The 26,652-nt window shown below is 50.7% G+C and overlaps 9 protein-coding genes across 9 annotated transcripts; 5 read left to right on the top strand and 4 right to left on the bottom strand.

Moving 5' to 3' along the window:
* Positions 1 to 46: 46 nt before the first annotated feature.
* On the top strand, positions 47 to 1,043 carry PPTG_12499 (hypothetical protein). Its single transcript, XM_008908541.1, has one exon. It carries the CDS (start codon positions 65 to 67, stop codon positions 791 to 793), a length of 729 nt encoding a protein of 242 aa, XP_008906789.1. The 5' UTR covers positions 47 to 64; the 3' UTR covers positions 794 to 1,043.
* PPTG_12498 (hypothetical protein) lies at positions 1,031 to 1,925 on the top strand. Its single transcript, XM_008908540.1, has one exon. The coding sequence runs from the start codon at positions 1,062 to 1,064 to the stop codon at positions 1,815 to 1,817; it is 756 nt and encodes a 251-aa protein (XP_008906788.1). The 5' UTR covers positions 1,031 to 1,061; the 3' UTR covers positions 1,818 to 1,925.
* Positions 1,926 to 2,336: 411 nt separating this feature from the next.
* PPTG_12497 (hypothetical protein) lies at positions 2,337 to 4,751 on the top strand. The gene has a single exon (XM_008908539.1). It carries the CDS (start codon positions 2,887 to 2,889, stop codon positions 4,552 to 4,554), a length of 1,668 nt encoding a protein of 555 aa, XP_008906787.1. The 5' UTR covers positions 2,337 to 2,886; the 3' UTR covers positions 4,555 to 4,751.
* Positions 4,752 to 5,380: 629 nt separating this feature from the next.
* PPTG_12496 (hypothetical protein) lies at positions 5,381 to 7,239 on the top strand (the record flags this gene model as incomplete). The annotated part of the gene is made up of 1 exon (XM_008908538.1): positions 5,381 to 7,239. A coding segment is annotated over one exon (1,785 nt), but the record flags the coding sequence as incomplete, so codon positions are not given.
* Positions 7,240 to 7,310: 71 nt separating this feature from the next.
* Positions 7,311 to 8,390, bottom strand: PPTG_12495 (hypothetical protein; the record flags this gene model as incomplete). The annotated part of the gene is made up of 1 exon (XM_008908537.1): positions 7,311 to 8,390. One exon carries the CDS (start codon positions 8,388 to 8,390, stop codon positions 7,311 to 7,313), a length of 1,080 nt encoding a protein of 359 aa, XP_008906785.1.
* An 832-nt stretch (positions 8,391 to 9,222) lies between these two features.
* On the bottom strand, positions 9,223 to 11,102 carry PPTG_12494 (hypothetical protein). The gene has a single exon (XM_008908536.1). The coding sequence runs from the start codon at positions 11,019 to 11,021 to the stop codon at positions 9,363 to 9,365; it is 1,659 nt and encodes a 552-aa protein (XP_008906784.1). The 5' UTR covers positions 11,022 to 11,102; the 3' UTR covers positions 9,223 to 9,362.
* Positions 11,103 to 12,117: 1,015 nt separating this feature from the next.
* Positions 12,118 to 13,590, top strand: PPTG_12493 (hypothetical protein; the record flags this gene model as incomplete). Its single annotated transcript, XM_008908535.1, has 1 exon — positions 12,118 to 13,590. The coding sequence occupies one exon, from the start codon at positions 12,118 to 12,120 to the stop codon at positions 13,588 to 13,590; it is 1,473 nt and encodes a 490-aa protein (XP_008906783.1).
* A 105-nt stretch (positions 13,591 to 13,695) lies between these two features.
* Positions 13,696 to 14,091, bottom strand: PPTG_12492 (hypothetical protein; the record flags this gene model as incomplete). The annotated part of the gene is made up of 1 exon (XM_008908534.1): positions 13,696 to 14,091. One exon carries the CDS (start codon positions 14,089 to 14,091, stop codon positions 13,696 to 13,698), a length of 396 nt encoding a protein of 131 aa, XP_008906782.1.
* A 96-nt stretch (positions 14,092 to 14,187) lies between these two features.
* On the bottom strand, positions 14,188 to 24,785 carry PPTG_12491 (hypothetical protein). Its single transcript, XM_008908533.1, has 2 exons — positions 23,388 to 24,785; positions 14,188 to 23,320 (listed from the first exon to the last, which is right to left on the bottom strand). Exons 1-2 carry the CDS (start codon positions 24,487 to 24,489, stop codon positions 14,325 to 14,327), a joined length of 10,098 nt encoding a protein of 3,365 aa, XP_008906781.1. The 5' UTR covers positions 24,490 to 24,785; the 3' UTR covers positions 14,188 to 14,324.
* Between the last annotated feature and the right edge of the window lie 1,867 nt (positions 24,786 to 26,652).

The following is a 26,652-nucleotide window of genomic DNA, read 5'->3' as shown; positions in this document are numbered from 1 at the left end:
AAGCGATTTGGATTCAAGGTATTAATTTTGTCATGGTCATTTTCCCATACCGGAGGTGCGAACCATGAGCGTCCTGCGTTCGCGTGCTGTCTACGCGGCCGCTGTGTGCGCGGCGGTATGTCTATTAACCACACACGAGACGGAGGCGTACAAGACGTTTCAGAGGAAGGTGCCGAATGGAGGCAACGTTCCAGGAGTGGAAGCGATTGGGCACGAACGAGCAGGTGGCGGGCCGAACAATGACTTCGGACTGGACTTCATTGAGGCCATGTTCAAGTGGACCAAAACGTTTTGCGAGAAGGACTCGGACGGCGATGGACAGACCAACGGTCAGGAGTTGGGAGACCCGTGCTGCGAATTCGAATTCCGTGCGAACGAGAAGGTGCGATGGACCGAGGGGGTCTCACACCCGGGAGACCCTGCGCTCAAATCGGACCCGAAGCTGTGGGAAGGCATCGTCTGCGGGGCTGATGCAGTCGAACCTGAGGCTCCAAAGGTTGCTGAGCCTGTAGCAACAGAAGCTGTAACAGAGGCTGAAGCTACGGGGCCGGAGGCTGTAGCGGAAAAGGAGATTGAGAAAAAGGAGGAGACTGTGCTGCAGGCGGCTGTACAGGGCGAGGCAGGGACGCAACAGGAGAAGGAACTGACGGCTGGTGCGCCGGCACTGCATGCGTCTGTGATGCTGTCGGCGATAGCGCTGACTGTTATGGCGATCTACGTCGTGGTCATGCGGTCGGGTCGTCGCTCACGTAGTCTGCCGATCTTCCGTCAGCAGCGACGGGGACCCAAGTAGAGCAGGGAGCAAGGACCGGTAGAGAAATGTTGGACCTGACTAGATTGCAGTGTTTTGTTTGTACATACGCGTTAACGCACACCGTTGAATACATTATTCATGGTACTTGATGGCCTGGAGTAAGGCACAACAGGCGTCTGTGGTGTCCTCGAGAGAGGACCCTTGCTGGTAGCAAGCAAACTGCTGAATTGCGTGTTTTTACCCGTGGTGCCACGTATCTGATGTGCATTTTCGTATCTTCCAGCAACTACAAGCGCAGACAGGGGAGATGCAAGCGTTCATCGGGAAGTTCTTGGCGTTTGCGGCATTTGCAGCGCCACAGGCGTCGAGTTACTCAATGTACGCAATGCGTGTACCGAATGGCGATAAGGTTCCCGGTGTGACCGCGCTTGGACATTTGGATCCAGTGTTGGCTGGGCCGATGAACGAGTTTGGCATGGACATGATCGATGCTGACTTCCATTGGACTAAAAAGTTCTGCATGAAAGACTCGGACGGCGACGGTCAGACAAACGGACAGGAATTGGGCGATCCGTGCTGTGAGTTTGTATTCAGGAAGAATCCCAAGGTGCGCTGGACGGAGGGGATCTCGCATCCTGGAGACGCCAGTTTCATGACCGACCCGAAGCTCTGGGAGGGGCTGGAGTGTGAAGAGTCCGTAGATACAGCAGCGAGGCCGGCTAATGCGTCGGGGGAGGCCGGTAAGGAAACCAAAACTGATGGTACAGCGGTCATGACACACGAGCCAGTGTCGAATACGACGGTGCAAGCTGAAAAGCTAACGGAGGATGCAGAGCAGTCCTTGAAGGTGTCCAGTCAGAAGACGGTGGGTGGCAACGAGACGGCCGTGGACCAAGAGGTTGTCGTTCAAAACAAGACAGCTGGGGCTTCGTCTGCGCTCTTCTCGTCGAGTTTGTTATCAGCGGCAGCCGTTCTCGGCCTGTTGGCGTTCGTTATGGTGCGCATGAGGCGGCGGCGAAGTCAGTGGACTCTTCTGCCTCAACAGGGACGACGCGCACAGTAAGAGTGTACATTGTAATTTGATCCGTTGAACAATTCACTTGAAATGCCGCGTTGTCTGTCGATTTCCTGTCGCATCAATGCCACCGCTGCCATTCTCCGCTTCAACCATTTACCGATTTGTGGGTCTACTAAGCGCTGACACAGCCTCTTCTTGTCATTGCAGGTCTAACAAAGATGTTGTGCTGTTGCCAAATGCATCGGTGCAGTGAGACCTTCGTCCTCAACTACTTGTTGGCAGCAAGTGGATGAACAACAGACCACGACGTGGTCTGTCCACTGCGGTGCCACTGCACGAAAACAACGTGACAACCGTCGTCAAGGTCCTCAAAAGCTGTCAGGAATATGATACTGCAGCAGCTTCCTGTCACCTCACCTCCAGGCACCGTGTTCATGTCAGCATTGGGTATTGGATACTGCGAGTGCGTGCGTGCAACTTTCATCGAGCGCACGGCTTCATCATAGCAATGCCAGCCGTGTAGCCTTTGGCGACTCACCGAGGAGCGGATAGAGTCCGTTCCGGTTCCAGCTGTTCATTACGCTTTTGTGTTCTTCCACCCCGAAATGTGCATGGGCTCCGTTAAGGATTTCGCCAAAGCTTCGCGTCCGCCACGGTCGCAGATACATCACCTCCTTTATGCTACGATAGACTCCATTCTTGCCAACTACCCACGAGATCAAGCACACATCGCGGTGACCAGCACGCCGCGTGCCACGCGAATGTCGTCCGAAAGCTACGCTGAGGTCGAACATCGTCGCCTGGACTCTACCCATTACGTACGCTCGGGCTCCGATCTCCATAGACCGGCCTCAAGTGGAACTCGCAGCACACAGCCTCGACAATGTCCTCGCCTCTCCTGGTTGTCAGTCACCGAAGTCGCCACTCCGCAGCCAGTTCAGCGGTGGCAGGCAGCACACAGACAAGAGGCCTCCACTTCATCAGTGGCCGTGCTGTGCTGACTCCCAGTCATTTCCGTATTGGATCGGCGTCGGTAGTCGCGCGTTGTGCTCGTGGTAACACACTCCCCGCTCGCTGACATTCCGCCTAGTCGTCTCTTACTAGCGCGAGAGCCATGTACGACCCGGACTACGACCCGAAAACGGTGAACGGAATGGTCCCGCAGCCGCCCCCGACCAAGATGGACTTCACCACGTTCGACTCGCCGCTGGACTTCAATGCGAGCGGTATGTCGTTCGATGACCAGGGCGGTCGGTTCGTGGCGGGTGAGCAGTTCTACAACCACGAGATGTACGGCAGTCTGCGCAAAGGAGGCGCCGTGGATTTCCTGTCCATGGAATGTCTCGGTCTCGTGGCCGCCACCTTCACGTCCATGTTGTCGTACCAGGCGCTGCTGGTGTTAGTACAACCCATGTACAACACCCAGTTGGGCCTCACGTCGTCGGAGATCATCGCAGTAGAGCGACTCATCCAGATGCCAATGGCGCTGAGTTTCGTGGTCGGTCTACTGTCCGACTGCTACCCGATCATGGGTCTGCGTCGCAAAGGTTACATGATCCTGGGCTGCATCATCAACGCCGTCGCAGTGTTCGCCATCGCTGGTGTGAGTGCCTATCTGGGCAGTGACTCGACTGCAAGTAATGGGATCGTGGTGCTGGCTTTGGTGCTTGTAGCACTGGCCAGTATCGGCTGTATTATCACGTACGTTTGTGTGCACACGCGTGTGATCGAATACTCTCAACGCGAATCTCTGCGTGACCGAGGCGCCATTCAGGTGTCGTATCTGATCTTCCGTCGCTTCGTGTCGATCTTCACGTCGGTGTTGTCGTTCCTGGCATTGGGAACAGGATCCGAACCAAACATTTCGGTGTCTACGGCTATGATCGTATTGGGTGTCATCTCTATCCTGCCACTGCCACTCGTGTTCCGCTACTGGAACGAAGAAGTGTACTCGCTCAACACGTCCATGAAGATCCGCAGTCAGATCCTGTGGAAAATCATGCAGCAGAAGGCTGTGTGGCGCATTCTCGCGTTCATCTGGTTCTTTACACTGTTCTTAGGGATCAAGTTCGGGGACTCTATCAGTGTTATTAGACAGTGGGCGGGTGCTAGTGGAGACAACTCGCTGCTGGTCAAGACAATCCAGGACTTTGTCATGATCGGTATTATGCTGCTGTGGCGCTACCTGTTCCTCAACCGTCTGTGGCCAATCTTCTTCGCGTTGGCGCCGGCTTTCCAGATCCTGCCCAACCTTTTCGTGTCGCTCATGGTGGCACTCGATACTGTACGCGACCGCTACTTCTACCGCGTCTTCTACTCGCTAACGTATGTGGCAGATGGCATTGGCCTCTTGAACACTATCGTTCCCGTGACGGAAATTGTGCAGGAGGGATCGGAAGGTGCGCTCGTGGGTCTCACACTGACACTGCAGCGTTGTGTCAATATCTTCGTGGACACCAACGCCTATGGCGCGTTCCAGGGCTCCAATTACTTCAGCGCCAGCGAAGTGGCCGCAGACACGTCAGATGCGCGATGGGATGTGCTGTTGTCGCTGTTTCTTAACTTTGCGCTAAATGCCTTGGCTTGGGTCGGACTCTTCTTCCTACCCTCGCAAAAACTCGATGCCCAGCAGCTGCGGATGTACGGAGGGTTTACCAAAGCTGCCAGTGGCGGGATCCTCGCCGTCTGTCTCGTACTCTTTATCTACTCGCTGGTAGTGACGTTGATGTCCCTCATCCCGTCCACGTCGTGCCTCACTCTCGTTGGTGGCGCTGGCTGCTAAGCAGTATTTATGAAAGATAGGAATAATTGCCGTGGCGAATGTTAGGAGGTCGAAAAACTTTACAAACCTTAAATGGATTTTCAGTCAACGCTGTGATGGAAGATCGGAAGGTTGTACTAGTATGGTAAACATAAAGTCAATTTGTTGTTGAAGTTACAGTGTCAAGATCTGCAACTTCGCAGAACGCCTTTGTCCACAACTTCAGGCTTATGATTTGTGTAGGCAGCATAAGGGTAACCTGTTGACACACCGTGTATGAAGTCGATCAAATTACCAAGACCAGTTGAAGCTGTAGCGCTGTCAAAAACTCTAAATACAAATTCTCGAAAACTTAATAAATTCTTGAATTACAGAGACAGCAACAAGTTTTTTTTTATTACAGTAGGTATTTTAATACCTTAATAATGTATTAAAATAAAATACATGGGACTACTCTTCTGGTAATACAAGACGGTAGAGCAATCTGATCCCTGGTCACCAACCTGGTACGCTCTTATGCTTAAAAACAGATTTAATGTCTTAAGCCAATTGGTACGTCGATGCTGCCTGGCTATTATAACATTTGTTTTTCATGAGATTGGACGTGGTTCGTTCCTGGTTTCGGCTTACTCTCTAATGATTTTTTGTTTGTCATCCCAAACTGCAAATGCCCAGCTGTCAATTATCTTGTCAAGGTGGCAGAGCGAGCCAGATATCTGTCAGATAAGATCTACCTGGTATTGTGCAGCTGAGCAATAGATTACCCAAGGTACCGCAAGGGTAGGAGGTTGTTCAAGCGTTGAGAAGCTCATTTAACAACTTGCAGCGGATCGAAACACGCTCAGGTTACCCACCACATTTAACAACTTGCAGCGGATCGAAACACGCTCAGGTTACCCACCACTTTAAAACGGAGGAGGTACTAGTCGTCGACTTAACAGGACGTCTCCGTCGCTCGACGATTACGGCGACGCCCTCCATGGATCTTAAGATGGACTTCAAGCACCTGCAATCACCTTCGTTCGACCTGAGAGAAGCTGACGGCCTACCGCTACAAACCGTTTCTACTATTCGTGACGCCGAGACATCAGTCCTGGAGACTGGCGCTGGACAGCCTCTCTACAACGCTGAAATCTACGGTGGTCTACGCAAAGGCGGTGCTGTCAAGTTCTTCTCGAGATACTGTGTCGGCCTGGTCGCCGCCACGTTCTCGTCCACATTCGCAGTCGAATGTCTTAACAGCGCCGTCCAACCTATGCTGAAACAACACTTCGGCTTGTCTCCAGTACAACTCGCAGCCTCTCAGCGCTTGACGTCGATGCCTTTAATTTTGAGCTTCTTGTTTGGCCTGCTGTCGGACTGCTACCCGATCATGGGGCTTCGTCGTAAAGCGTACACGCTGTTCGGCTTGGTGTTGTCGGTCACGAGTATCTGGTTTCTGGCTGCATTGAATGCGTACGCCGAGTCATTCGCGTCCGGGACTGCTGGTACGGGGCTGGCTGTTCTCGTCATCGCGTTCGCAGCGTTTGCCGGTATGGGAAACATTATCATGTATGTTTGTATTCACACACGTGTGATCGAGCTTGCTCAGCGTGAGCCGTTAGGACTGCGTGGTTCGATTGTAGCGACGTACTTGATCTTCCGCTGCGTCGTATACATTATCACCGATGCATGTGTGTACATTGTACGGCTGTCCGCTACTGCTACATCATCTCACCAAACGACAGCATTGATCGTCTTCGGGTTCGTCATCACGCTGCCGGTCCCTCTGATCTGCAAGTTTTGGGGCGAGAAGCGCTACTCGCTGTCGACGACAGTGAAGACTCGGGGTCAGATCTTGTGGAAAATCATGCAACAGAAGGCCGTGTGGAGCGTGCTGGCCTTCCAGTGTTTTTTCACGCTGTTTAACCAGATTTCCTTCAGCGGGCCTGCTTTGATCATCACCGTTTGGGCTGGTGCTAGTGGAGACAACCCGTTCGTACAGCAATTGATGTACTATGGAGCGACGATCGTGACGGTGCTGGTGTGGCGCTACTACTTCATGAATCGACCGTGGCGCTCCTTCTACTCTGCCTGCCCACTCCTGCTCGTCGTACCTCAACTGATCGTGTCGATTCTCGTGAGCCAAGACATCCTTCGAGACCGTCTATTCTATCGTCTAATGACCCTGTTCAACAGTGCATCCTTCGCAATCGGCTGGATCGGCAGTGTCGTTCCGCTAACGGAGATTATCCAGGAAGGCTCAGAAGGAGCGATGGTCGGTCTCACGCTGTCGTTGTATTTCTTGGTCGGTATCTTCGTACAAACCAACTCGGTCGGACTGTTTGAAGGTAGCAACTTCTACGACGTCGCTAAAGTGGCGGTCGATACCACTAGGGCGCGTGGAGATGTTCTCAAGGCGCTGATTCTTAACTACGGTATCAACGCACTCTCGTTGTTTGGTCTCTTTTTCCTACCACGACAAAAGCTGGATACACAGCAATTGCGAAGTTACGGCGGATACACCAAGTGTGCGAGCGCTGCTATCGTGACGTTTGCTGTCATTCTGTTCTTGTATTCGTTCTCGATTTCGATTATGACTTTCATTCCGGGGACTGCGTGCACTCGTATCAATGGTGGCGCGGGCTGTTAAAATCCATCGTCTCTACTCTCTAAGTAGGGTCATGCATTCTGTAAAATGTAATTTATTCGTTGAGTTATAGTGTGTTTTTATACTGTGTATATGTTTTACGGGGCGTTGCTCTTGAGATACTAGTAGTTTCATGGATTTCTCTTGGTTAGCATGATTTGTCTTGTCGAACAATGAAATATGCTTCGCACAGCTTGTCCAACCGGCGATCTAATGCGTAGTACCGCATTGTCGTTTCTGCTACTGAGATCAGTCTGTCACCAGCATTTTGCAGCTTCATCGTGAAAGTACTAGCATCAGTAACGAGTGAGCCGAACGCAACGCGGCACTCGTCATTGTGATTTTCATCAATCTCTCCTTGCACCATCTCCAGACTCTTCCACAGCGAAGTATACAGCAAGAGAACATCACTGTTCTGATTCACACCCGTCTGCAGGGATGTCAAAACCGTTTGCGCATTTGAAATAATGCTGGGGATAGATTTTGGCTCTGTTGAAACGTGGGTTTTCTCAGTAGCACAAGAGTGGGAGCATATAGTCGACTTAAGTGCTAATTTCAATTTATGCATTGTAGACACTTTCGTGGAGATATCACTCTCTTCGTTACCATTGTTGACATTCGCGAACATCGCCTGCTGATCGACCACAGTTGAAATCTCACTCTCTCTCTCTCTCTCTCTCTCTTGGTTGTCATTGTTGATATTCACAAACTTCACCAGCTCATCGACCACAGTTGAAATCTTAATTCGCTGAGTCGGCTCCAACACACACATTCGCTTAATCAACTCCCACTGCGTATCCTCGCACATCGCAGGTGGAGATGGTAATTCTCCCTGCGACGCATGATGCTTCACTGCGATGAGGTTTGGACTTGTCCACGGCAAGCACGATTGCGATCCTTTTCCAGATTTCGATGCCTCCACTACACGTAACGCCTCTACAATGCACATTCCAAGAGAGTACACATCTGACGCAAACGTTGGTCTACCTTGAGTATGCTCCTTACCCCCTGCCTTCGTACCAGGAAAGCATTCAGGGGCCACCCAATGCCACGCCGCCGACACCAACGGCTGGACATCACTGGCTTCGAATGAACTCAGTCCGAAAATGTCACCTTCGCTTTGAGGTCGCTCCCAATCACGATGTTGTTCCCTTTCAGATCGCCGTGAACGACTCCGCGTGCGTGGAGGTACTGAACGCCTAACGCAGCCTCGTACAACTTCGTCCATAGTTGGTCGGGGTGCTTTCGTAGATAACTCACCAAAGTCCTGTTAGTGGCATATTCACAAACGAAGAAGGGTCTGCAGGCACCAAATAGGTAAATGTTTTGAGAAATGAGTGTCAGCTGCAAGTGTATGCTTTTCTCTGGAATAGCCGTTAGCTCACGTCGACCAGAAAATGCTCCTAAAGCCCTTACTTCCGCAAGGTAAGTCGACGATTTTCAAATAATCGGTGGCAATGGCAAACACCTACATGCAACGCCGCTCGAACTAAATGACTGCCAACGGACTTCTACCTAACAAAAGTGACACGGGTGGACCCGGGTGGTAGCACCGCAAGTTGCGGGTGGAAGAATCGATCGTGACCCACTTGCTGTGGAGGATCAGAGGGCAACTGATTGCACAAGTACGAACCACAGATAGTCAGAGCTAGAGCTAGATGAAGTAGGCTAGAGCAGTCTTAATCATTAAATTCATTCTCCATCTTGTGTAAAGCAAGCGAATACAACTCGCTGGTCGGTCGTCATGGATACCTTACATGTATTTGAAGTTCGTTCTGGTTGTGGTCAGGTTTGTGTCCACAGTCACAGTTCATTATTAAAATATTTCTCGGGTCATTTTATGTTCGTGGTTTACATGAAGAATCTACTGGTCAGTACGAAGAATGAGGTGCAAGAGGATGGACTTGATGCTGCGTCGTTCTTGACGGAGTTGCCGGGTCAGAGTATTGTTCTGTATTGATCAACTGGGTCATTGAAAAATCTCAACGATGTCCAATCGATACGGATGTTGTTGAGAAGTGTACTTCGCGCGATATTGCTCTGTGCGCGATCCACAGAACGTCGATGCCGTATATCAATGCTTTTAAACTCTACTTGTTCTTAAATTCGAACTTGCTACTCAACGGCTAAGCTGCGATTGATAGGGAACATCTACACAATATCTGGATTACAAATATAATAGCTACTTCGAAGGTAAAGTCTAGCATCCATCTCCTCCAGCGATACTCAGACAGGACGTGGAAGGGTTGAGCGTTAGAACTGTAATAATCAGCGAATACAAGAACAACACCACAGCAAACGTGACGATAGCAGCGCTGGCGCACTTTGTGTACCCTCCGTAGCTACGCAGCTGTTGCGTGTCGAGCTTCTGTCTTGGCAAGAAGTACAGTCCAATGAACGCCAGAGCGTTGATACCATAGTTGAGAATCAACGCCTTGAGGACGTCAGACCGAGCCTCGGATGTGTCCAACGCGACTTCTGCGATGTTGTAAAAGTTGGTGCCATTGAGAAGTCCCTCTGCGTTGGTTTGAACGAAGGCAGTAACTAGAAAGTACAGTGACAGCATCAGTCCAACCATGGCACCCTCCGAGCCTTCTTGGATGATTTCCGTCAGCGGAATCAAGCTGGACAGCCAGCCGATACCGGCTGAAATACTCGTGAACAGAGTCATGAAGCGGTAGAAGTATCGGTCGCGTAAAGTATCTTGAGTAACCAGGATTGCCAAGACCAACTGCGGGATAATAAGCAGCACGATAGACATGCCATAGAAAGCTCGCCATGGTCGATTCATGAAGTAGTATCGCCAAGCCACTATCGTGAACAACATCGCACCGTAATACATTAGTTGCTGTACAAACGTGTTGTCACCACTGGCACCGGCCCACACGCTGATGATTACTGAAGGACCACTGAATGCGATGCCAGCGAAGAGCGTGTAAAAGCACATGAACATCAAAATACTCCACACCGCCTTCTGCTGCATGATCCTCCACAGAATCTGACCACGGGTCTTCATAGGAGTCGAGAGTGAGTAGTATTTCTCCTGCCAAGCCTTCCACACAAGGGGGATCGAAAGAGCGACCACAATGCCGAATACTAGTAGCGCTGTACAATGGTGTGTCGAGGTGCTTGAAAACGCGTACGCAATTGCGTCCGTGAAGATATACACGATGCATCGGAACATCAAATACGTTCCGGTGATAGCTCCTCGCATACCCAAAGGTTCGCGTTGAGACAGCTCAAGCACTCTAGTCTGAATGCATACATACGTCATGATATTCCCAGTACTAGCCAACGTAGCGAATGTGATGATGGCGACAGCTAAACCAGTACCTGCAGTCCCATCTTCCATGGTCTCAATGTATCCGTCCAAGCCAGAGAGAACGAAGAAACTCAGTACTGTAGTCGCCAAACCGATGATAAGGTACCCCTTACGACGGAACCCCAGAATGGGGTAACTATCCGACAGCAACCCGATGAAGAAGCAGAAGGCTAACGGAATTGAGGTCAACCGCTTGGCAGCAGCTAACTCGGCCGTCTTGAGACCGAAATGCTCTTTCAGCATCGGTAGGATGACACTGTTTAGACACTCCATCGAGAACGTCGACGCGAACGTGGCAGCTACGAGACCGACACAGTCCATCGAGAAGAACTTGACCGCGCCTCCCTTGCGGAGACTGCCGTAGATCTCGGCATTGTACAGTGGTTGACCGGGGTTGTTGTCCACGACAGAGCTCTCGATATCTTGTGTTTCTGCAGAATGGTTGTGAATAGCGTCGACGTCGTTGAAATCGGCACGTGGGGGTGAATGGTAGTTCTTAAAATCAACTTTGAGATCCATCGCTGAGGTCAGATGCATGGTCGCGCGACCTAGACGTCCCGACAAGTCGACAATTGGCACTTCCTCCAGGGTTTCGGATGTCGGAAGGATCAAAAGTTCCCTCCACTGAAAAATGACAAGTGGCCCCGTTGGTCTGACTGCCTGTGGGAAGTTTTAAAGCCGCATGTCTGGCGTACAACAACACCTGGGCTTTGCTTGTCGATGGAAAGCAAGCAGGTGGTTTGCTTGTCCAGCTGCAAGCTCAATGTTTGACTGCAGTGAACGAGTCGGAGCCTCGTCCTTGGTAGACATCATAGTACAGCTGGAAGGCACTCTACCGCAAGTTTTCACAAATCGAAGTCGATTTGTGTAGGCCGCAACCAGTTGGCCTTGAAAAACAGTAGTGCTGGAAAAAGCTGTAAGATGTGTCAGCAACTCTTATAATACATGTATTAATACACGAAAAACACAACTGGGTGCTGGTTAGAGCTTACAGGACTAGAGAGCGCTTACTTATTTCCCGACGATCGTATGCTCTAATGAAACCTGTTGCTCTTCAAATTCAAGATGTCGGTGATTGCTGTCAGTACGCGACGACGCTGCATGCGAATGACCGCAATCCAAATCAAGCACCGTCTTATCAGCGACCTCCAAAACTGTAACCTCGCACCTGATCAAGACTAGCAATTTACTTTTCCGCGGATGCTGTCGACGCGTTAAGGAGAGCGCTGCTTTTGATGGCCTGATAGCATTCCATGATGATCAAACCGAACGAAGCCACCTGATATTAACACGTAAGGCTTAATAGGCAAGCAACAGGTTTAGTCTCCTTTCCTGCATTGCAATTTGCTGGCATTATTACTAGTACATATACCACAGCATTTGCTTCTCTCATTTTTCGTCGGACATATCTATTCATTGATGTGTGAGCACAGCGTTGGCTGAAGGTGAGGGGCGCGAAGAGATCTGGCAACTGTCCGTTGCTTCGACACTTCAAAAGTCGTAGTTCAGCTTACGATTACGTCGATCTCAGCTAACTCTGTGTTTATCCTGTTGAAGAGCAATGGTCCTTAGATACTCAGGCCAGTCTCAGTCTTCATTCTGCTAACAACCGAGTAAACTCAACAAGCTGTAGATGACTGACAGCTACGTCGAAATCGGATCACCCAAGCCGATCACGGCATTCGACGACGCCACCAAATTGGCTGCTCGTCTCATTAAACCCAAGCCGATCCTGTACACGAGCATGTTCCTATTATGGCTGCAGCCCTTCCAGAGCGGGTGGTCCACGGCCCAAATGAACCTGTCGCAATACAACGACACGGACGAGTGCAATGCACGTCCGACAGCCGAAGATACTTGTCTGATGTTCCCAGGACACTCGAAACTCCAATGGACGTTCGCCGTGAACGCCTGGATCTTCGGTGCCATGATCGGATCTCTAAGCTGCGGCCACTTCAGTGACAAGTACGGACGGAAGAAAACGTTAATGGGAAATTGCAGCTTCATGATTCTCGGTGGGGTAGTACAAGCTTCCGTGTCGAATATTTGGGCGTTTGCTGTTGGTCGCTTAATCTCCGGGTTGGCGTCCGGTACTGCAACGGGAACGATCGGTGCCTATGTAAACGAACTGTCGCCTCCACATATGCGCAACACTTTGGGTCTGGGACTGCAGATCTTCACGACGTTAGGGATTCTAGTCCCTGCGATCTGCTTCTTCTTCGCCAACACGAGTAGCGGTTGGCGCTATTTGGCTGCGTTCCCGTGTATTCTAGCTGTCATTTACCTGGTGTTGGCACCGTCGATGACCATTGAAAGTCCTGCGTGGCTACTAACTCAAGGCCGAACGGATGAAGCCAAGCAAGTGATCGCGAACTTGTATGGCGAGGAGCATGTGAGCACTGCCATGTCGTGGCTGGAAGTGAGCAAGCCACACGTTGAGGACGATTCCAGCTCTTCTAGAGACTCGATGTTTGCTCCACGCTACCGCATGCAGTTATTCGGTGGTCTATTGTTGTCCTGTGCACAACAATTATCCGGTATCAACGCCGTATTTTACTATTCCGGTAGTATTTTCTCGGATGCTGGGATCTCGGACTCACGGATTGGCACACTTATTATCAACTTTATCAATATCTGGCCAGCATTCTTCACGGGGGTAGTGGCTAATCGCTTTGGAGCTCGTAACATGATCCTTTGGGGGCTGGCGGGAATGATTGTTATGGCTGTGGGCATGACGGTGGCTTTCGTGGTTGAGCTACCTGCTTTATCGATCGTGTTCACTGCGTTGTACGTGATTGCGTTCGGAGTGACGCTTGGTCCGCTGGTGTGGGTGATGACTGCGGATATATTCCCAGATTCGATCCGAGCGAGCGCGTCATCGCTGTGTATTGGCGTTAATTGGCTGTGTAACTTGATCGTGGGTGTGGCGTACCCGTACGTCTCGGATGCACTTAATGACTACGCGTACGTTCCATTTGTAGCACTGCTGGTAGTTTTCTATTTGCTGGCGCTGAAACTCGTACCAGAGACATCGGGTAAGTCGGCGGAGGAAATTCTGGCTGAATACGACTCACGTTGTGGCAAGCACACAACTGCACTTGATTAATCTACATTGTAGACATTTGTCAGGTAAGTACTAAAAATGAAGAAATGAATTGTTTTTATTTATGCCAATGATAGCTGAATCGTGAGCGTCGGACCGACCCTATTTCTACAACGGGCCATTCTCCTTAATCCAACGATTCTCGTAGGTTTTGTGCCTCTTTAACTGCTGTATCAGGAAGGGATTTAAGGTCTTTGTGAGCCAAGCTTTTTTCGACAATTCCTGGAGTCCCATAATTTGGTACAGAATCTCCGGGTGAATCTTGTTCTTCTTGTACAGCGTGTCAAAGGAGACGCCTTTCTCCACCAACTTCTCCGCTTTCGTCCAGTTCCGTTTAGCTGGCAAGTCCTTGATATTTCTGACGAATTTCGAAATCGTTCTTTGTTCGTCGTCTGGGTGCTGTCTTAAGCGTCTACTGGTAACAGAGTCGTTGATGGAGTCCACAGCATTAGGTGCGGCAATGAGGAGAGTGGTCACGAGTAAGAAGAGGCAGCTAACACGCATCGTCAAGAAATGTGTCGAAGGCGAGGCATATTGGTAAATGAATGGTGAAGGAGGTAAGCTTTGTCAGTGTTAACGTTACGTTTTGCCTATATATCCCCGTCAACCGAAACCATCGTAATTTTCATGTTTGTGTTCGTCGAAAAATGTACATGCATTAAGCACTTTTTTTAGCTGATATCTCTTCCGATTTCCTTTCTCCTTATAATTACTACGCTATTTTTTCTATTAATCTTTTATGGCAAACATTTCGCTAGCAGCCAGCCTTGAGCTGGATACATACTCGAGAAGAGTGTGACAAAGAACTCGTCCTGGTCTGCAAGACTTCGACGCGGATCTCGAGCAAAGTCCACTAGCGCATCCACTCGTCTTCCCAGCTGGAACGCGTCTTTACTCTGCAGCATTGTCTCGAGTGACTTCAAGTGTTTCTCCGTCGTGCGAGTCATCTTGAATGGAATCCGATCATCCACTCGCAACGGCGCGCCATTCCGAGTCTGTAGTCGTAGAAACACACCTGCCGCCAAGCACGAGACGTGGAACTCTACTCCATATTGCAGCGATCCACCGAGACCGATGGCCTTCATGATGCCATTGTTACGACGTGCATGGCCTAGTTCCAGTAGAAGATCGCACAGTTGGCGCAGCATCTGCTTCTTCAGCGTCGACGGGAGCACCTCCGCCAGAGGTTTGCACACGAAGTTGGTCGCTTCAGCAGCCAGGAACAGCAGCTTCATCTGCGCTAACGCACTCCTTCCGACTCGAGCACGCTGCATCCAGTTCATGAGTTTCGTCAGCAGCGCCAGACTCAACGACTCGGTTAATACAGGAGCGCGACGTAGCTGCTGTAGGAAAAGAACCTGGAGAGTCAACAGCTTGCCCTGCTCTAAGCATGCGGCCTCGAATTCGTCCCCACTGAGCTCTGGTACTTGCAATCGCAACGCCAATGCATCCCACACGCCCTTACGTTCCTCGATAATCCACTTTTCAATGCTCTTCTCTGCTACCTGACTCATCACGTGGACAGAAGCCAGCGCTCGTCCACACGCAGCCAAGCACGCCAACTCTCCACCTCGGAAGGCCAAGAAACTCCACAACACCTTTCCAAGTGGAGTGCCGATAGCTTCGGCTGGAGACTGCGTAGCAGACACCGTCGTATCACTTGAACTCTCGTCCCTGCCAGTACAGTCCGAAGCCTGCTGAGTCCTACTCTGCTGTTGCAGCGCCTTCTGACTCGACGCAAAGTCGCGAACCAGAGCGTCGATCTCCACGAACACCACATTGCCACACTTGTTCCAGTTCAACGCGCTATTACCAGACGAACTCGCACCGCCTCCACTAGCCTTTGGACTGCTCTGCATCTGCTTGAAGAAAACCTCCACCAACGATAAATTACAGAAGCGCAGCACAGCTTCTATCGTAGCTGTCAAGTCTTCTTCCGAGACTCCCTCCTTCGACACATCCACACTGTCATTTCCGCTTTCCTTACCGTTCTCAGGCTTGTAGAAGTGCACGATCTCGTCCAGTTTCTCGTACAACGCCGTGCAGCTGGCTCCATATAAAACCATCAGCCATGCCGCATGTTCAGAAGTGTATCGATTTCCATCGAGACAGCCTCGATCGTTCACTTCAAACACTCCGAACAGCAGCTTCAAGAAGAGATTGACACGTTGCAAACTCTCTGGCTTGGGAAGTTTGTCGTGATGCAGTGTCGTGATCTGGCCACACAAGCGAAGAACCAACTGAAGTCTCGTGAACGCGTCCTGCATCATCGCAGCACTCGGAGTAGCTGGGAAAGGCCCACCAGACACCAGATCTGGGCTGTTCCGTCCAAGAGGCTCCTTCAGCGCTTCTAATGTGAACTGCTGTAGAGTCTCCAAGTCTGTTGTCGTCATCTTCCACTTGGCCCAAAACACGGACTGTTGCTTGATGAAGTTGACGAAATACGGAGGCAAAACGTTCGTCGACGCCGCGTGGCCAGACTTTACTTGGAAGTGAGGCATGTCCAGCACCAACTCCACGCACAACTTGGCGAATTCCAGCAAGAACGAGGAACAGACACTCTCGCTCTGAGCTTCCAGCCACGCGTCAGTTGACTTCCACGTTGTACGACACAGGACATCACGTACGAGCCACGACACATACGGATACGGAGACAATGTGGAGTATAGCGGTGGAACCAGTCGGTCACTCGCACCCGCTGTCGCTCCAGTGAGTTGCTTCTTCTCCGTCTGAACGAGCTCTCGCATCTGCTGGACGATCTCCAGTGTCAGACACCAGTGCTCCCATGCCAACCGCGTCACAAACTGGTGGAAGTGCTTGCAGATGTGGGTGGGAGCATGAGGAACCAGCACGGTCAAGTAGAAAGACCAGATCTGGGACAGTTTTGCAGTTTGAGTCAGCCCCGCGTCCGTACTGCTGCTTGTGACCATCGCTCGAGTCTGTGGTTGACTCTTGAGGTACTCGGAGCACGTAGCAACAAAGCAAGAGCAGATGGTGGTTCCAGTTGAGAGCGTGTCTTGCTCTGACCAAGGTGCACTGATCGCCGAGCCGTCAGTGTTCGTAGCTGGCTGGTACAACGTCGAAAGCAGCGGCTCGAAGAATGCAGTGATCAATGCCCACTGCTGTTGCTCAGGAGCTACACGACAGCACAGCGTGAACAAGTCCAAGAAGCTCTTGAGCACGCCAAGACGCTGCCAGTACACGATCGGGTAGTTCGTTACAGAAGACGCACTTGGTGTCTCCCTCCCTCTCAGCACCTCACCAGCCGTCGAACTACTGCCAGAAGACATCCCACCTTGCCATCGCAATGACGTCATGTGCTGACTCAAGAATATTACGCACGTCTCGACCTGCATGACCGGTAATTCTTTCCAAGTAGCCAATGGAATCCCCACCAGAGCTTCCCAAACCACAGCATCCACCGGACGAGGTAACGCTGTCAGCTCTGACGCACTGGAATCATCGCCACTAGCAGATGACGACTGCTCTCCATTCCCCACACTTGACGTTTGGAATCTGTAGTCATCATGGACGCCAACTAGAGCGTGTACCATCTTTTCAACATGGTCTTCCAGATGAGCCGAGCAGATCAACTGAAGAACCTTCGCGTACACACGCAGCACTTCGTCCAAATGCTTGGACGCTGTCGTGTCCTTCGCTTTTCGACCAGTATCCACCAAGCTGCGGTCCGCAGGGAACTGATGGCTTATGTCACCCAAGATCATGCACAACACCGTGTCGCGATCAAACTTTGTAGGCGTCAATGGACTCTTTGTCTGCAGCCACGCGTGGAAATCAAATCGACGCAGCAGAGTGAGCTTCTCTTCACTCGAGAGCTTGGACGAACTGCTTGCACTCATCAGCTTGGCAAACATTTCCACAAAACGGGAGGGAGCAGCAGCTGGGAAGAAACACTCGCTCAGTAAGTTAATTCGAGATGGGTCTTCCAGCATAAGTTGTAGCAGAGTACAAGTCTCGCGTTCATCGATACATACAAAATTCAATCCCAATTGCTTGATCGACCGCCACAAAGCTTCTCGTAACGGAGGAACCATACGTGATAGTTTAGTGTCCAGTTCTGTAAGCAGACGGAACCACTCGAGTCCCTCGCTGTGCAAGCGCTCCATCTCCTGCTCTGTCGTCTGGATAGGTGTAACTTCTTCATTCTCTACAGCGTTCTCTTCTTCCCCCTTGCTGTCTTCAACTGCTTCTTCGATCTTCGGCATTTCCCGTGGTGCTTCATTTTCCAATGTCTTCTTTCTACGCTGTAACTTCTCATGTTCCATTCCTAAAGAGCGCACAACTTGATCAATCAGCAAAATCTGAAGTGACAGCATAAATCCGTCTCCATCAAGCTGCAGGAATTGCTCAGCTGCGAGTGCTGTTGAGACAGCAACGCCGTCCTTTTCATCGTAATCGTTTAACGAAGACATCACATTCGTCACCAGCATTGATCGCATATCACAACGTTCTCCTTGTGCACGTATAGACTGGATCGTGTCGTCCATTCGGGAATCCATCATCCACTCCAAAAACTCAAACTTGAAAGCCGCTGGGCAGCTGCAGTTCGTTCCTTCTGGGCATGGCAAACTCTGCGTCACAGTCCTTGCCTTGCTGATGTACAGCTGAGAGACACTATCCACCATTTCAGAGTCCAGCGCCACCAGTACAGACAAATTCTCCGAGAATTTCATAGCTACGGCCTTCAATCCTGCCTTGTTCAGCGGAATCGATGGATTGATGACACACCGATCCTTCGAGATGACAACAGACACTGTCGGAAGTTGTGTTAAGCTTGAGGGCCCGCAAAGTTCCGGCAGTAAAGGTAGCGGCCGGATAGTGAGGCTGTTCAAGCCTGCAAGCCCTCCAAAGCTGCTGTGTCTTCTTGCCAGTTCCGAAGCTTCTTCCACAAACGCAAAGTCGTCTTCTTCACCAACTGAAGCGAGCGGTGTTGACAACGATGGTGCCACAGTGTCAGTATTGTCGTCGTTGTCGTCGCTCACACTTACTTTAGGCGTTGTTCGTCTCAAAGTGAACTCAAATCCACACCAATTCGTCCACAGCGGCAAGTCCGACCAGTTCATGTGATCGGTATGAGGGTTCAGCAACGCATCACTGAGACGCAAGACGTCTTTGAGTCGCTCCACCTCGTAGTGACGAGGTAAACCCGAGAGTTCTTCTTCCTTAAGCCACTGGTTCGGATCCTTTTCTTCCATCCACGCGTCCATAGCAGTGTAAAGCTGAGAAAGCGCAACGTAATGAGCATATTTCCGTTCCTTTAACTCCCCAGCCAAACCCACACCACTCGAAGCACCATGACCAGAACCACTCGTGGCAGTGAGCACCACTTGGGCTTGAGTCGAGCAGTAATTCACGAGTTTGCGCAGTTTAACTTGAAGATGTTTCCGCAAATGCACACGCTTGGATCTACGTCCTGTACGATCGAGAAAGTGATGGCCGAAGACATGAGATCCTCCAGCAGTGGCGAAGTACAGCGCGAAAAACACTTGCCAGTAGATGATTTGCGTTGGCTCCGACTCGGGTAAATCCAGACAGTAATTACACCAGCGATAGATTTTGTACTGGGACAGAGAGTCCAGACTCGTGTGAGCAAACGTTAACGGGTTACCAATACGAGAAGCACCAGTCGAAGCTTCATAGATCGTTTCCTCCGCTTGGTCATCCAGACTCTTCCCGTCTCGCACTGCACTGAGAGCAGCACCAAGTCTCCCTTCGGTCTTCTTCATCTTCTCCAACTTCTTCATCGTTTTCGGCTCATATTTTATCATAAGTTGCCCCATCGCTAGGAACAGCGGCACTTCTTTCCTTGTTTCAATAAGCAAGGTCCACAGCGCCAGATAAGGACAGCCACTGATGTACTGCGCCACGTCGAATGAGCCTCCAAATATTGAAGCAAACGTCGCTGAGGCAGCCGCCGGCAGGAAACTCATGACAACAACGGACTCATTCTCGAGGAACTGCTGCTCTGGTTGTCCTGCATCTTCTTCTCTCCTTGCAATCCGCTGGCAATACACGTCGAACGCAGCTTCAATCAGAGCCACCAGCTCGTACAATACAGATGCATCATTCCTCGCACTGTTCTTCGTCAGCGCAGATTCATACGAGCTCTCCATGCTGCAGTGCAACATAACGTCCAGGACATGTCGGAACGCAGCATTCTCGTACCAGAACGGAACTTGGAGCAACGCCTTCACCCAAAACCTCATCGACTGCGTGAGAGACGAGTCGTCTACAGAGTACTCAAAGGAGCGTCGGATCAAAGCGCACAAGGCTTTCGTTGACGTGGAATACTCACCGCCTGATATCATCGCGAGAGACGCCGTCGTCGCAGTCAGCGAAGAATTCCGGATCGATAAAGCTGCGCTAGTCGATGAAGCAGCTGACGGCGACAACGCTCCTGTACTGTTCTCTCCGCCCAGCGCCGACGAAATCCACGACATAGCACCGTGAAATAAAGCTGATGTAGTGACCGATACTGGACTGGACTGCGGGAAGCACTCGTTAATGAGAGCGGGGAGCACCACTGGGTGCAAGTAGCGACTGCATTCACGCACAAAGCGAAGTTTCGCCAAGATCCGCTCTTTCGCCGTGCTCTCCCATCCGCCGATGTAGCCCTTGTTAAGCACCTCTTGCATGCGATGAAGCTCGTCTGTGTTGATGTACGAGAACTCATGCAAAGCGCTCAACAGACTCAACAACTCGTCAGTCGATAGGGTTTGCATTGCTGCCATACACACCTCCAACTCATTGTCCAGTTCCACAACCACACCACCATTTTCCTCAGCTTCCACCTCAGACGATAACGCGGTCTCCCCGTCGTCCTCACTGTTTGAAGTCGCCGTCTTGGACTCACTCTCGCTTTCTGCTGGGCAATCCTTCATCTTATCTATTCGAGATAAGATCGGGAACAAGTTCTCGAGCACCTTGATAGCAGCCGGGAAGAACTCACTCTTCAGCAACACTAGCAATGGCTCCCAACGATCGAGACGGTCACTGAACACAAACGTCGTCATCTGGCAGATCACATAGGCTACAATCGGCTCCGTGCGTGGGGCTGCCGTGGCTGAAATTGTTGAATCAATGTCCATTCCTCTCGGATTCTGAGGCGTCAGAAGCAGTCGCGCTTCTTGCTGAATTGGAGCACCGGTACTCCCGCCAATCGTAGCCTCTGCTGTACTACGTCTATCACTATCGCCGGCTCCATAGTGCGCCACCTGCTCCTCCAGTGAAGTATAAAATGGGAAAACTTTACGAGAGGGAAGTACTCGCAGCACTGAGGCGCCAGCAAACCATCGACGCAAAGTCAAGGCTTCCCTTGAACGATCATGGCGAAGGTCGATGAGCGGCAGCAACGGCTCGTGCGTCTTCGGCGAGTAAAACCGCAACTTCAGCATCAGTTTCCAGCACCATTTCTCGAAATCTACAGTCTCGCCCAACCACAACGCGCGACGTATCGACTTGGCAATGGAAGTGACCTCAAGTTTCTGTGGGGATCCTCCTCCGGACAACACAATAGCAGACTCTGGATCGCTTGCTCGTTCCTTCCTCGTCTTGTAGAGTACTAAAGCTTCCGCGACCATGAGAGCTACCTGACGATGCAGCATTGCGTCTGTAAACAACCGCTGCAACTTGACATCATACTCCCAATTGATGTGGTCCAACAGAAAACGCGCCAGAGCACTACGTGGTGCAGTAGTGTCTTCTAGCAGCAGCCATTCTTGTAGATTCAACAAATCCTGCGGTGTAGGCATCCAGCGATTAATCGGGAACGTCTCAAAGATGTGAATCCACGTGGCTGCACACTCGTGGAACTTGAACAGAAGCGTGATCAGAAGCGAAAGAACCCACGGATGCGCCAAACAAATTGTGCTCAGAGGTCCAGCAGCCCGCTCTCCATTCTCACCTAGAGCTTGTTGGCACGGCTCCACTGTGTACCCTGCCATGAACAACTCGTGCACTGCGACAGACACCAGATCATGCCGCTCGCCTGAAGTTCCCGACTGGCATGATGCAGCAAGACTAGCCACAGCGTTCAGCAAATACATAGCGCTCTCTGTATCGGACTCGATAAGGTCATAAAGATGGTGACGGGCCAATGCTTTCGTATCCACGCCTTGAGACGTTGGCTTGCCGATAAACTGCATCCACCCAGACGCCGTTTTCGCCTCCAGTGGTAGACTATGGAGGTTAAATAGCAGGAGAGCCAACACATCCCACTTCGCCAATTCTGATAACGAGCCGAAAGGAAATAAACTCAAACTTCTCCAAGCCACACGGTTGCAATCAGCCGCCATCAGACCATGCAGACTCGTAAGAAATAACTGATCGAAGAGTGTTGGATAGAAGACAGCGTCCTTCAAGCTAGAATCAGTCGGTCGACCTGATCCAGGGAGCTCCGCCGCATCAGCCAACAACTGGCCTAAGAGTTGCGCGATTCGCGTCGGCAGCTTCTCAAACTCCTGAAATGCCCGTAAGCTGTGCGTTAGCTCCACAACCAGCGTTAATGCGCGACTGAAACACTTCTTCACGTCCGATGTGCAGCTAAACAACTGTCCGAACGCAAACGTGTTGGGAAACTGATTCAATACAGCCACGAAATCTTCGTCCGAGAGGAAATACCGGTCCAACATCTCTGGATTCTCCAGCAGCACCCACTCAGGCGAGACCAGCCCTTTGTTATCGGCTACACCGACCTCTGCACTTTTCGCTGCTTTATTTCCATTGGGTGGTCCGCTGGACACAATAACTGACATTCTGCGTAATTTTTCGGGATGAAACACCAGATGCAGCATCGCAATGTAATGATCCACAAGATCTTCACTCCACTCATTGCGTAGCGATCCATCAGTTCTTACCATCGCACGAGGGAACTGAAGGAAGCGTAGAAACCACGATCTCTCGTCCGTTGAGATCCGAGGTAAATACATCACGTGCATCAGGAGATACGGCATATTTTGTAGAGCCTTTGTGCGCATAAGACTCTGCATACAGGTAGAAATCCACTTCTGTAATGACTGCCGGAACCGCAGCACACTCGTAAACCACTCGTTCGACTTTGTTGATACAGACGATGGCGGGATATACAGCACCACGTCGCAGCTTTCGCACAATTTGCACCACTGGTTGGACTTCATGGGAGCATTCAAGCTTCCACAGGCGTAACACTTGATCTTCCGCTCCATCCCACCAGCGCTGTAATGATTCTTGGCATGGGTATTGTGCCAGACTAGCTCGCCACGATAAAATGACTGCGGAACGAGTCCAAAGACTCCTTCTTCTCCCAGTGTCACTTTCTTCTCGAAGAAAATCAGCACGTCTAAACAGTATTTCAAGTGATCCACCGACGTAGAAAGCGGAGAACCCTGAGGGATCCCCTCGTAGAAATTCGCACTTTCCGGAACAAGATCCAAGTCGTCGATGCCATTGCTGCCGCCACACGACGAGCTCATTTTGTTCAGGAACCCGACTAGATTCGGCTCTTGCAACACACTGTTCAGGTACTGCTCCACGTGAAAGTAAGAGATTGCTCGATCAAAAGTATGGATCGACGCCTCCACCGTTCGCAGTTGTCGTAACTTATCCAGATGAGTCTTCAGTCTCTCAAGTTGTAAATTCTCCAGCTTCGCAGTCTGAAACTCCATTTGTTGCTCAATCTCCACGTTGTCACCACAGCGCTTCGACGAAGATACGCGCTTCTTCTCCAAAGTCCACACTGCCATACAATACACAACAAATTAGTTACAACACTCTCACTACGACACACATGTCTTGGTGCTTACCTTTCTTGACGAGTACGTCGATCTTCTTCTTGTACTCATCCATGGTCGACGCCGCATTGTGTAAAATGTACTCGGAAAACAAGTAGCGCTCTATCCGTGCATACAGCTCGCCCTTGTTGGTCTCGATATGCCGCATCTTCATCTCCTGGCGCTTCTGAGACGCCTCGGCTCGCATCAAGTTCATTTCGTAGTTGATAAAAGGCTCCAGCTTCACACGGATATACTTCTTCTTCAGCAGCTGCTCGTAACTTGCTGGCGCTGCTTCTCCAGCCTCCTTCGCCGACTCTGCTGGCTTCACTTCACGCGGCATCGACGGGTAAATACTGTGCTTGCCCGCCTCTTTCTCGGCCTGCCGAGACTTAGCGAAAGAACTCCGCACCGCTACACTCGCACCTTCCACAGTCGCTTCAGCCACTGATTTCGTCGGCACTCTCACCACAGGAGTCAATTTCTCTGGATTTCTCGGTGACGCAACCATGCGATGCAGTTTCTTGGACGCTGTAGGCGACAGTGACGGTGCTGACGGAGTTGTACTCGAGTGATCCAGTACCTCCACCTCATCCTCGAAACTCGGGGGTGCAGACGGCGATATCGTCTCAGTTACAGAGGGGGCAGGCACTGAAATCTGCTGGAATGCACGCGGCATTGTCGTCCGTATTGGCGGAGATGGCGCGCTAGGCTTCGGCTGCAATGGCAACTGCTCTGGTGGGGTAAATAATCCCTCTCCTTCTTCTTCAAATACTGGAGCTGATGGAGCAGCATCAGTCCCGCCATTTACTACCGGAGGGATGGTTAAAGTCTCTCCACCTGCGACTTTCCGGTCATCGTTGTCTCCCCGGTCATTATGATTGTTGGGGGGTTCCGAGCCTGCTCCTTCCGCTACCAGAGGCTCCTGCTGCATCTCTCCGTCTCGTAATAAGGCCATTAGGTCCTCCTCATTGCGTCGGATCTCCGTGTCTGTCGTTTCAGAGTCCAGATCGGCGATCGCGGCCTGCACTGCGGCGTCTTCGTCGTCCTCACTGAAACTTAATGCTATAATTTTCTCTTGCTGCTGCTTCTTGGCGGCTCTAGCGCGTTGCGGACGCTTGCGCACGGCTTCCATGTCTTAAACTTGAGGAATTACAGTCTAAAATTTAAGTTTTAGCGACTTCAACGTTTAAAAATGACAGTTTCTCTTCGTCGTTTGGAGCTCCTGGAGGCGCGAATTAAGCGCGATCGACGCGGAGAACGCGGCCGACAGGCCAATGAGGAGTGCGCGAGGACGGCAGAGCTGCTGGGGACGCACGTAGAGGCGTAAGGAGCGGCGAGTTCTGGAGATTCTTCGCCGTTTTCTCCCTTGGGGTACAGAAAAGGAAGTGTCTGGGGGTTGGTTACGTTTATTGGCAGAACAAAGGCTGATTGGCGGAGTGAGTGGATGGTAATGTTTGATTCATTTCAAAATAATATTATATCAAACGTGGAGCGGTTATTTAAGAGCATCAGTTCTTTTTGACGAATCAGATGACGTCAGTGCGCACATGTCGCAGACAATGAAGCCATGTTGAAGTGATTGTGTGCTACACCGGGACGGAGACCATTAAACAAGTTGGTTGGTTGGTGGTGGAAAGTATCTCGTATCTCGTGGGTGGTCTTGTGTGCACAGCATCAGAGTGTTCATTTGCATAGAATGTCGTTCGTATTGCTGGAAGCGCCTACATAGTGTAATGTTGCTTGTGTCGAAGACAGGAAGTTGCCGAATGAATTAGAAAGCAGTGGTTAAAGAGGGCTATGCTACCGCTAGCTCTGCGCTATGGAGGTCCAAAACATGTAACATGAAGAGAATCCGGACGACAAGACGAACCAGCCCATAACGTCGGCTGTGTGACCTATTGCTCTCCTGCAGTGCGCTACCCACGTCGTTCTGGTCACCCTTATCATTGATTGTCCTCACCCTGATTGGCAGCAGTGCCATCGACTCACGCACCATCAGATCCAACTCGTCGCCGACGTTTGTCGATGCGCTGATGTAGTTAGTCTTCCTGCTTCTCATTGGAGTAAAAGCAGATTGGTGTGGCTAGCGTCGACGTACACTACGCATGGCTTGGAGATGAAGTTGAAGCAATTGAGTTATTATGTGCTTTGGAGTCCAGCCACTGGTAAGATAATATATTGAACGTAAATACGGCTGACGAACAGGTCACATACGCGTACAGCTCGTACGGGCGAGGATGGCTGCCACCAATTCAGTAGTGTGGGTCGATAAGTGAGCGATTATACTGTGAAAGCAATTTTGGCGCCAATGTGGAAGAGCGAGGAGCTTGCCAGGCGAGTAGTTGCCGATGCCATTGCTAACCGTGATCTTTTTACTACCATGTTTCTCCATCTGGTTTGTGTACTCAGTTAACTGTTTTCATTAACGTTTTTTGGTTTGTCTACTCGGCATTGTGCCATACCGTGCCGGTATGTTCTCGACCCTTTTCGTCGGTATTAGCGGCATTTTTTTGGTATTACTCGGAATTCGGCTATATGTACGCGGAATTTGTCTGCTTCCTCGAAGTATACACAAATTCGATCGCTGGCAAGTTGCAAAAAAGAATCAAGGAAAGCGAGCCGCGAACACGATGTTGTCCACAGTTTTTTTTTAGTTGTTACTTGGATGATATGAAGCGTGCATTGTTGTCTGTAACACTTTTACACAAGTACTACTGCGGATGGTGACAATGGATTCTCGAGTAAATAAACGACTACGCAAAGACAACCCAGAACAGCGGCGCTAAACAGTTTTTTTTCGCAAAAATATGGGAAAACCTAACAAAAAAGCGGCTTCAGGCCGCAACTACCTAATTCAATATGGTTTATACCGTAAAATGCGGCCGGAGTGAGATGCCTCTTCTATCTAGGATTTGGGTTGCGAGAAAATACACAGTGCCTAATTGAAGTTTTGGCGGACGCCTAGTTGAAAACCAGCAAATTTCCATACGAACTACATGTCTTTATTACGGGTGTTAACGAGATAAAGATCGAAGTTAAATGGGCAATAACAGCTACAACATCTTCAACGCCAATCGCTATAATCGCTATGGAAGACATGACGGAGTTCGGACAACTGGTACTTCGTTACCGGAACAGACCCAGACGTCAATATGGAAGTGGTGTAATTAGTTGTAAAAAACTTTGGAAGCAAGTCCGCAAGCTGAGAGAAACGTACGAATTCGACCCGACCTTCTAGGACATCGTCGATAGGTCGTGCAATAGAGATGTAGTCCAGGCGTGGAAGCTTGTGGAT

The sequence above is a fragment of the Phytophthora parasitica genome (assembly GCF_000247585.1).
Source record: "Phytophthora parasitica INRA-310 unplaced genomic scaffold supercont2.30, whole genome shotgun sequence".
Classification (NCBI taxonomy): Eukaryota; Oomycota; class Peronosporomycetes; order Peronosporales; family Peronosporaceae; genus Phytophthora; species Phytophthora nicotianae.
Note: the sequence above shows the minus strand (reverse complement) of the source record. Positions and strands in the feature narration are given on the sequence as shown.

What these genes read in the sequence shown, in the direction of transcription:
- PPTG_12499 (XM_008908541.1), top strand. Translation starts at nt 65, where the DNA reads ATGAGCGTCCTGCGTTCGCGTGCTGTCTACGCGGCCGCTGTGTGCGCG.
- PPTG_12498 (XM_008908540.1), top strand. Translation starts at nt 1,062, where the DNA reads ATGCAAGCGTTCATCGGGAAGTTCTTGGCGTTTGCGGCATTTGCAGCG.
- PPTG_12497 (XM_008908539.1), top strand. Translation starts at nt 2,887, where the DNA reads ATGTACGACCCGGACTACGACCCGAAAACGGTGAACGGAATGGTCCCG.
- PPTG_12494 (XM_008908536.1), bottom strand. Translation starts at nt 11,021, where the DNA reads ATGCATCTGACCTCAGCGATGGATCTCAAAGTTGATTTTAAGAACTAC.
- PPTG_12491 (XM_008908533.1), bottom strand. Translation starts at nt 24,489, where the DNA reads ATGGAAGCCGTGCGCAAGCGTCCGCAACGCGCTAGAGCCGCCAAGAAG. An exon ending in CGACGTACTCGTCAAGAAAG is followed by an intron (nt 23,321 to 23,387) that starts GTAAGCACCAAG and finishes ATTGTATGGCAG; the next exon opens with TGTGGACTTTGGAGAAGAAG.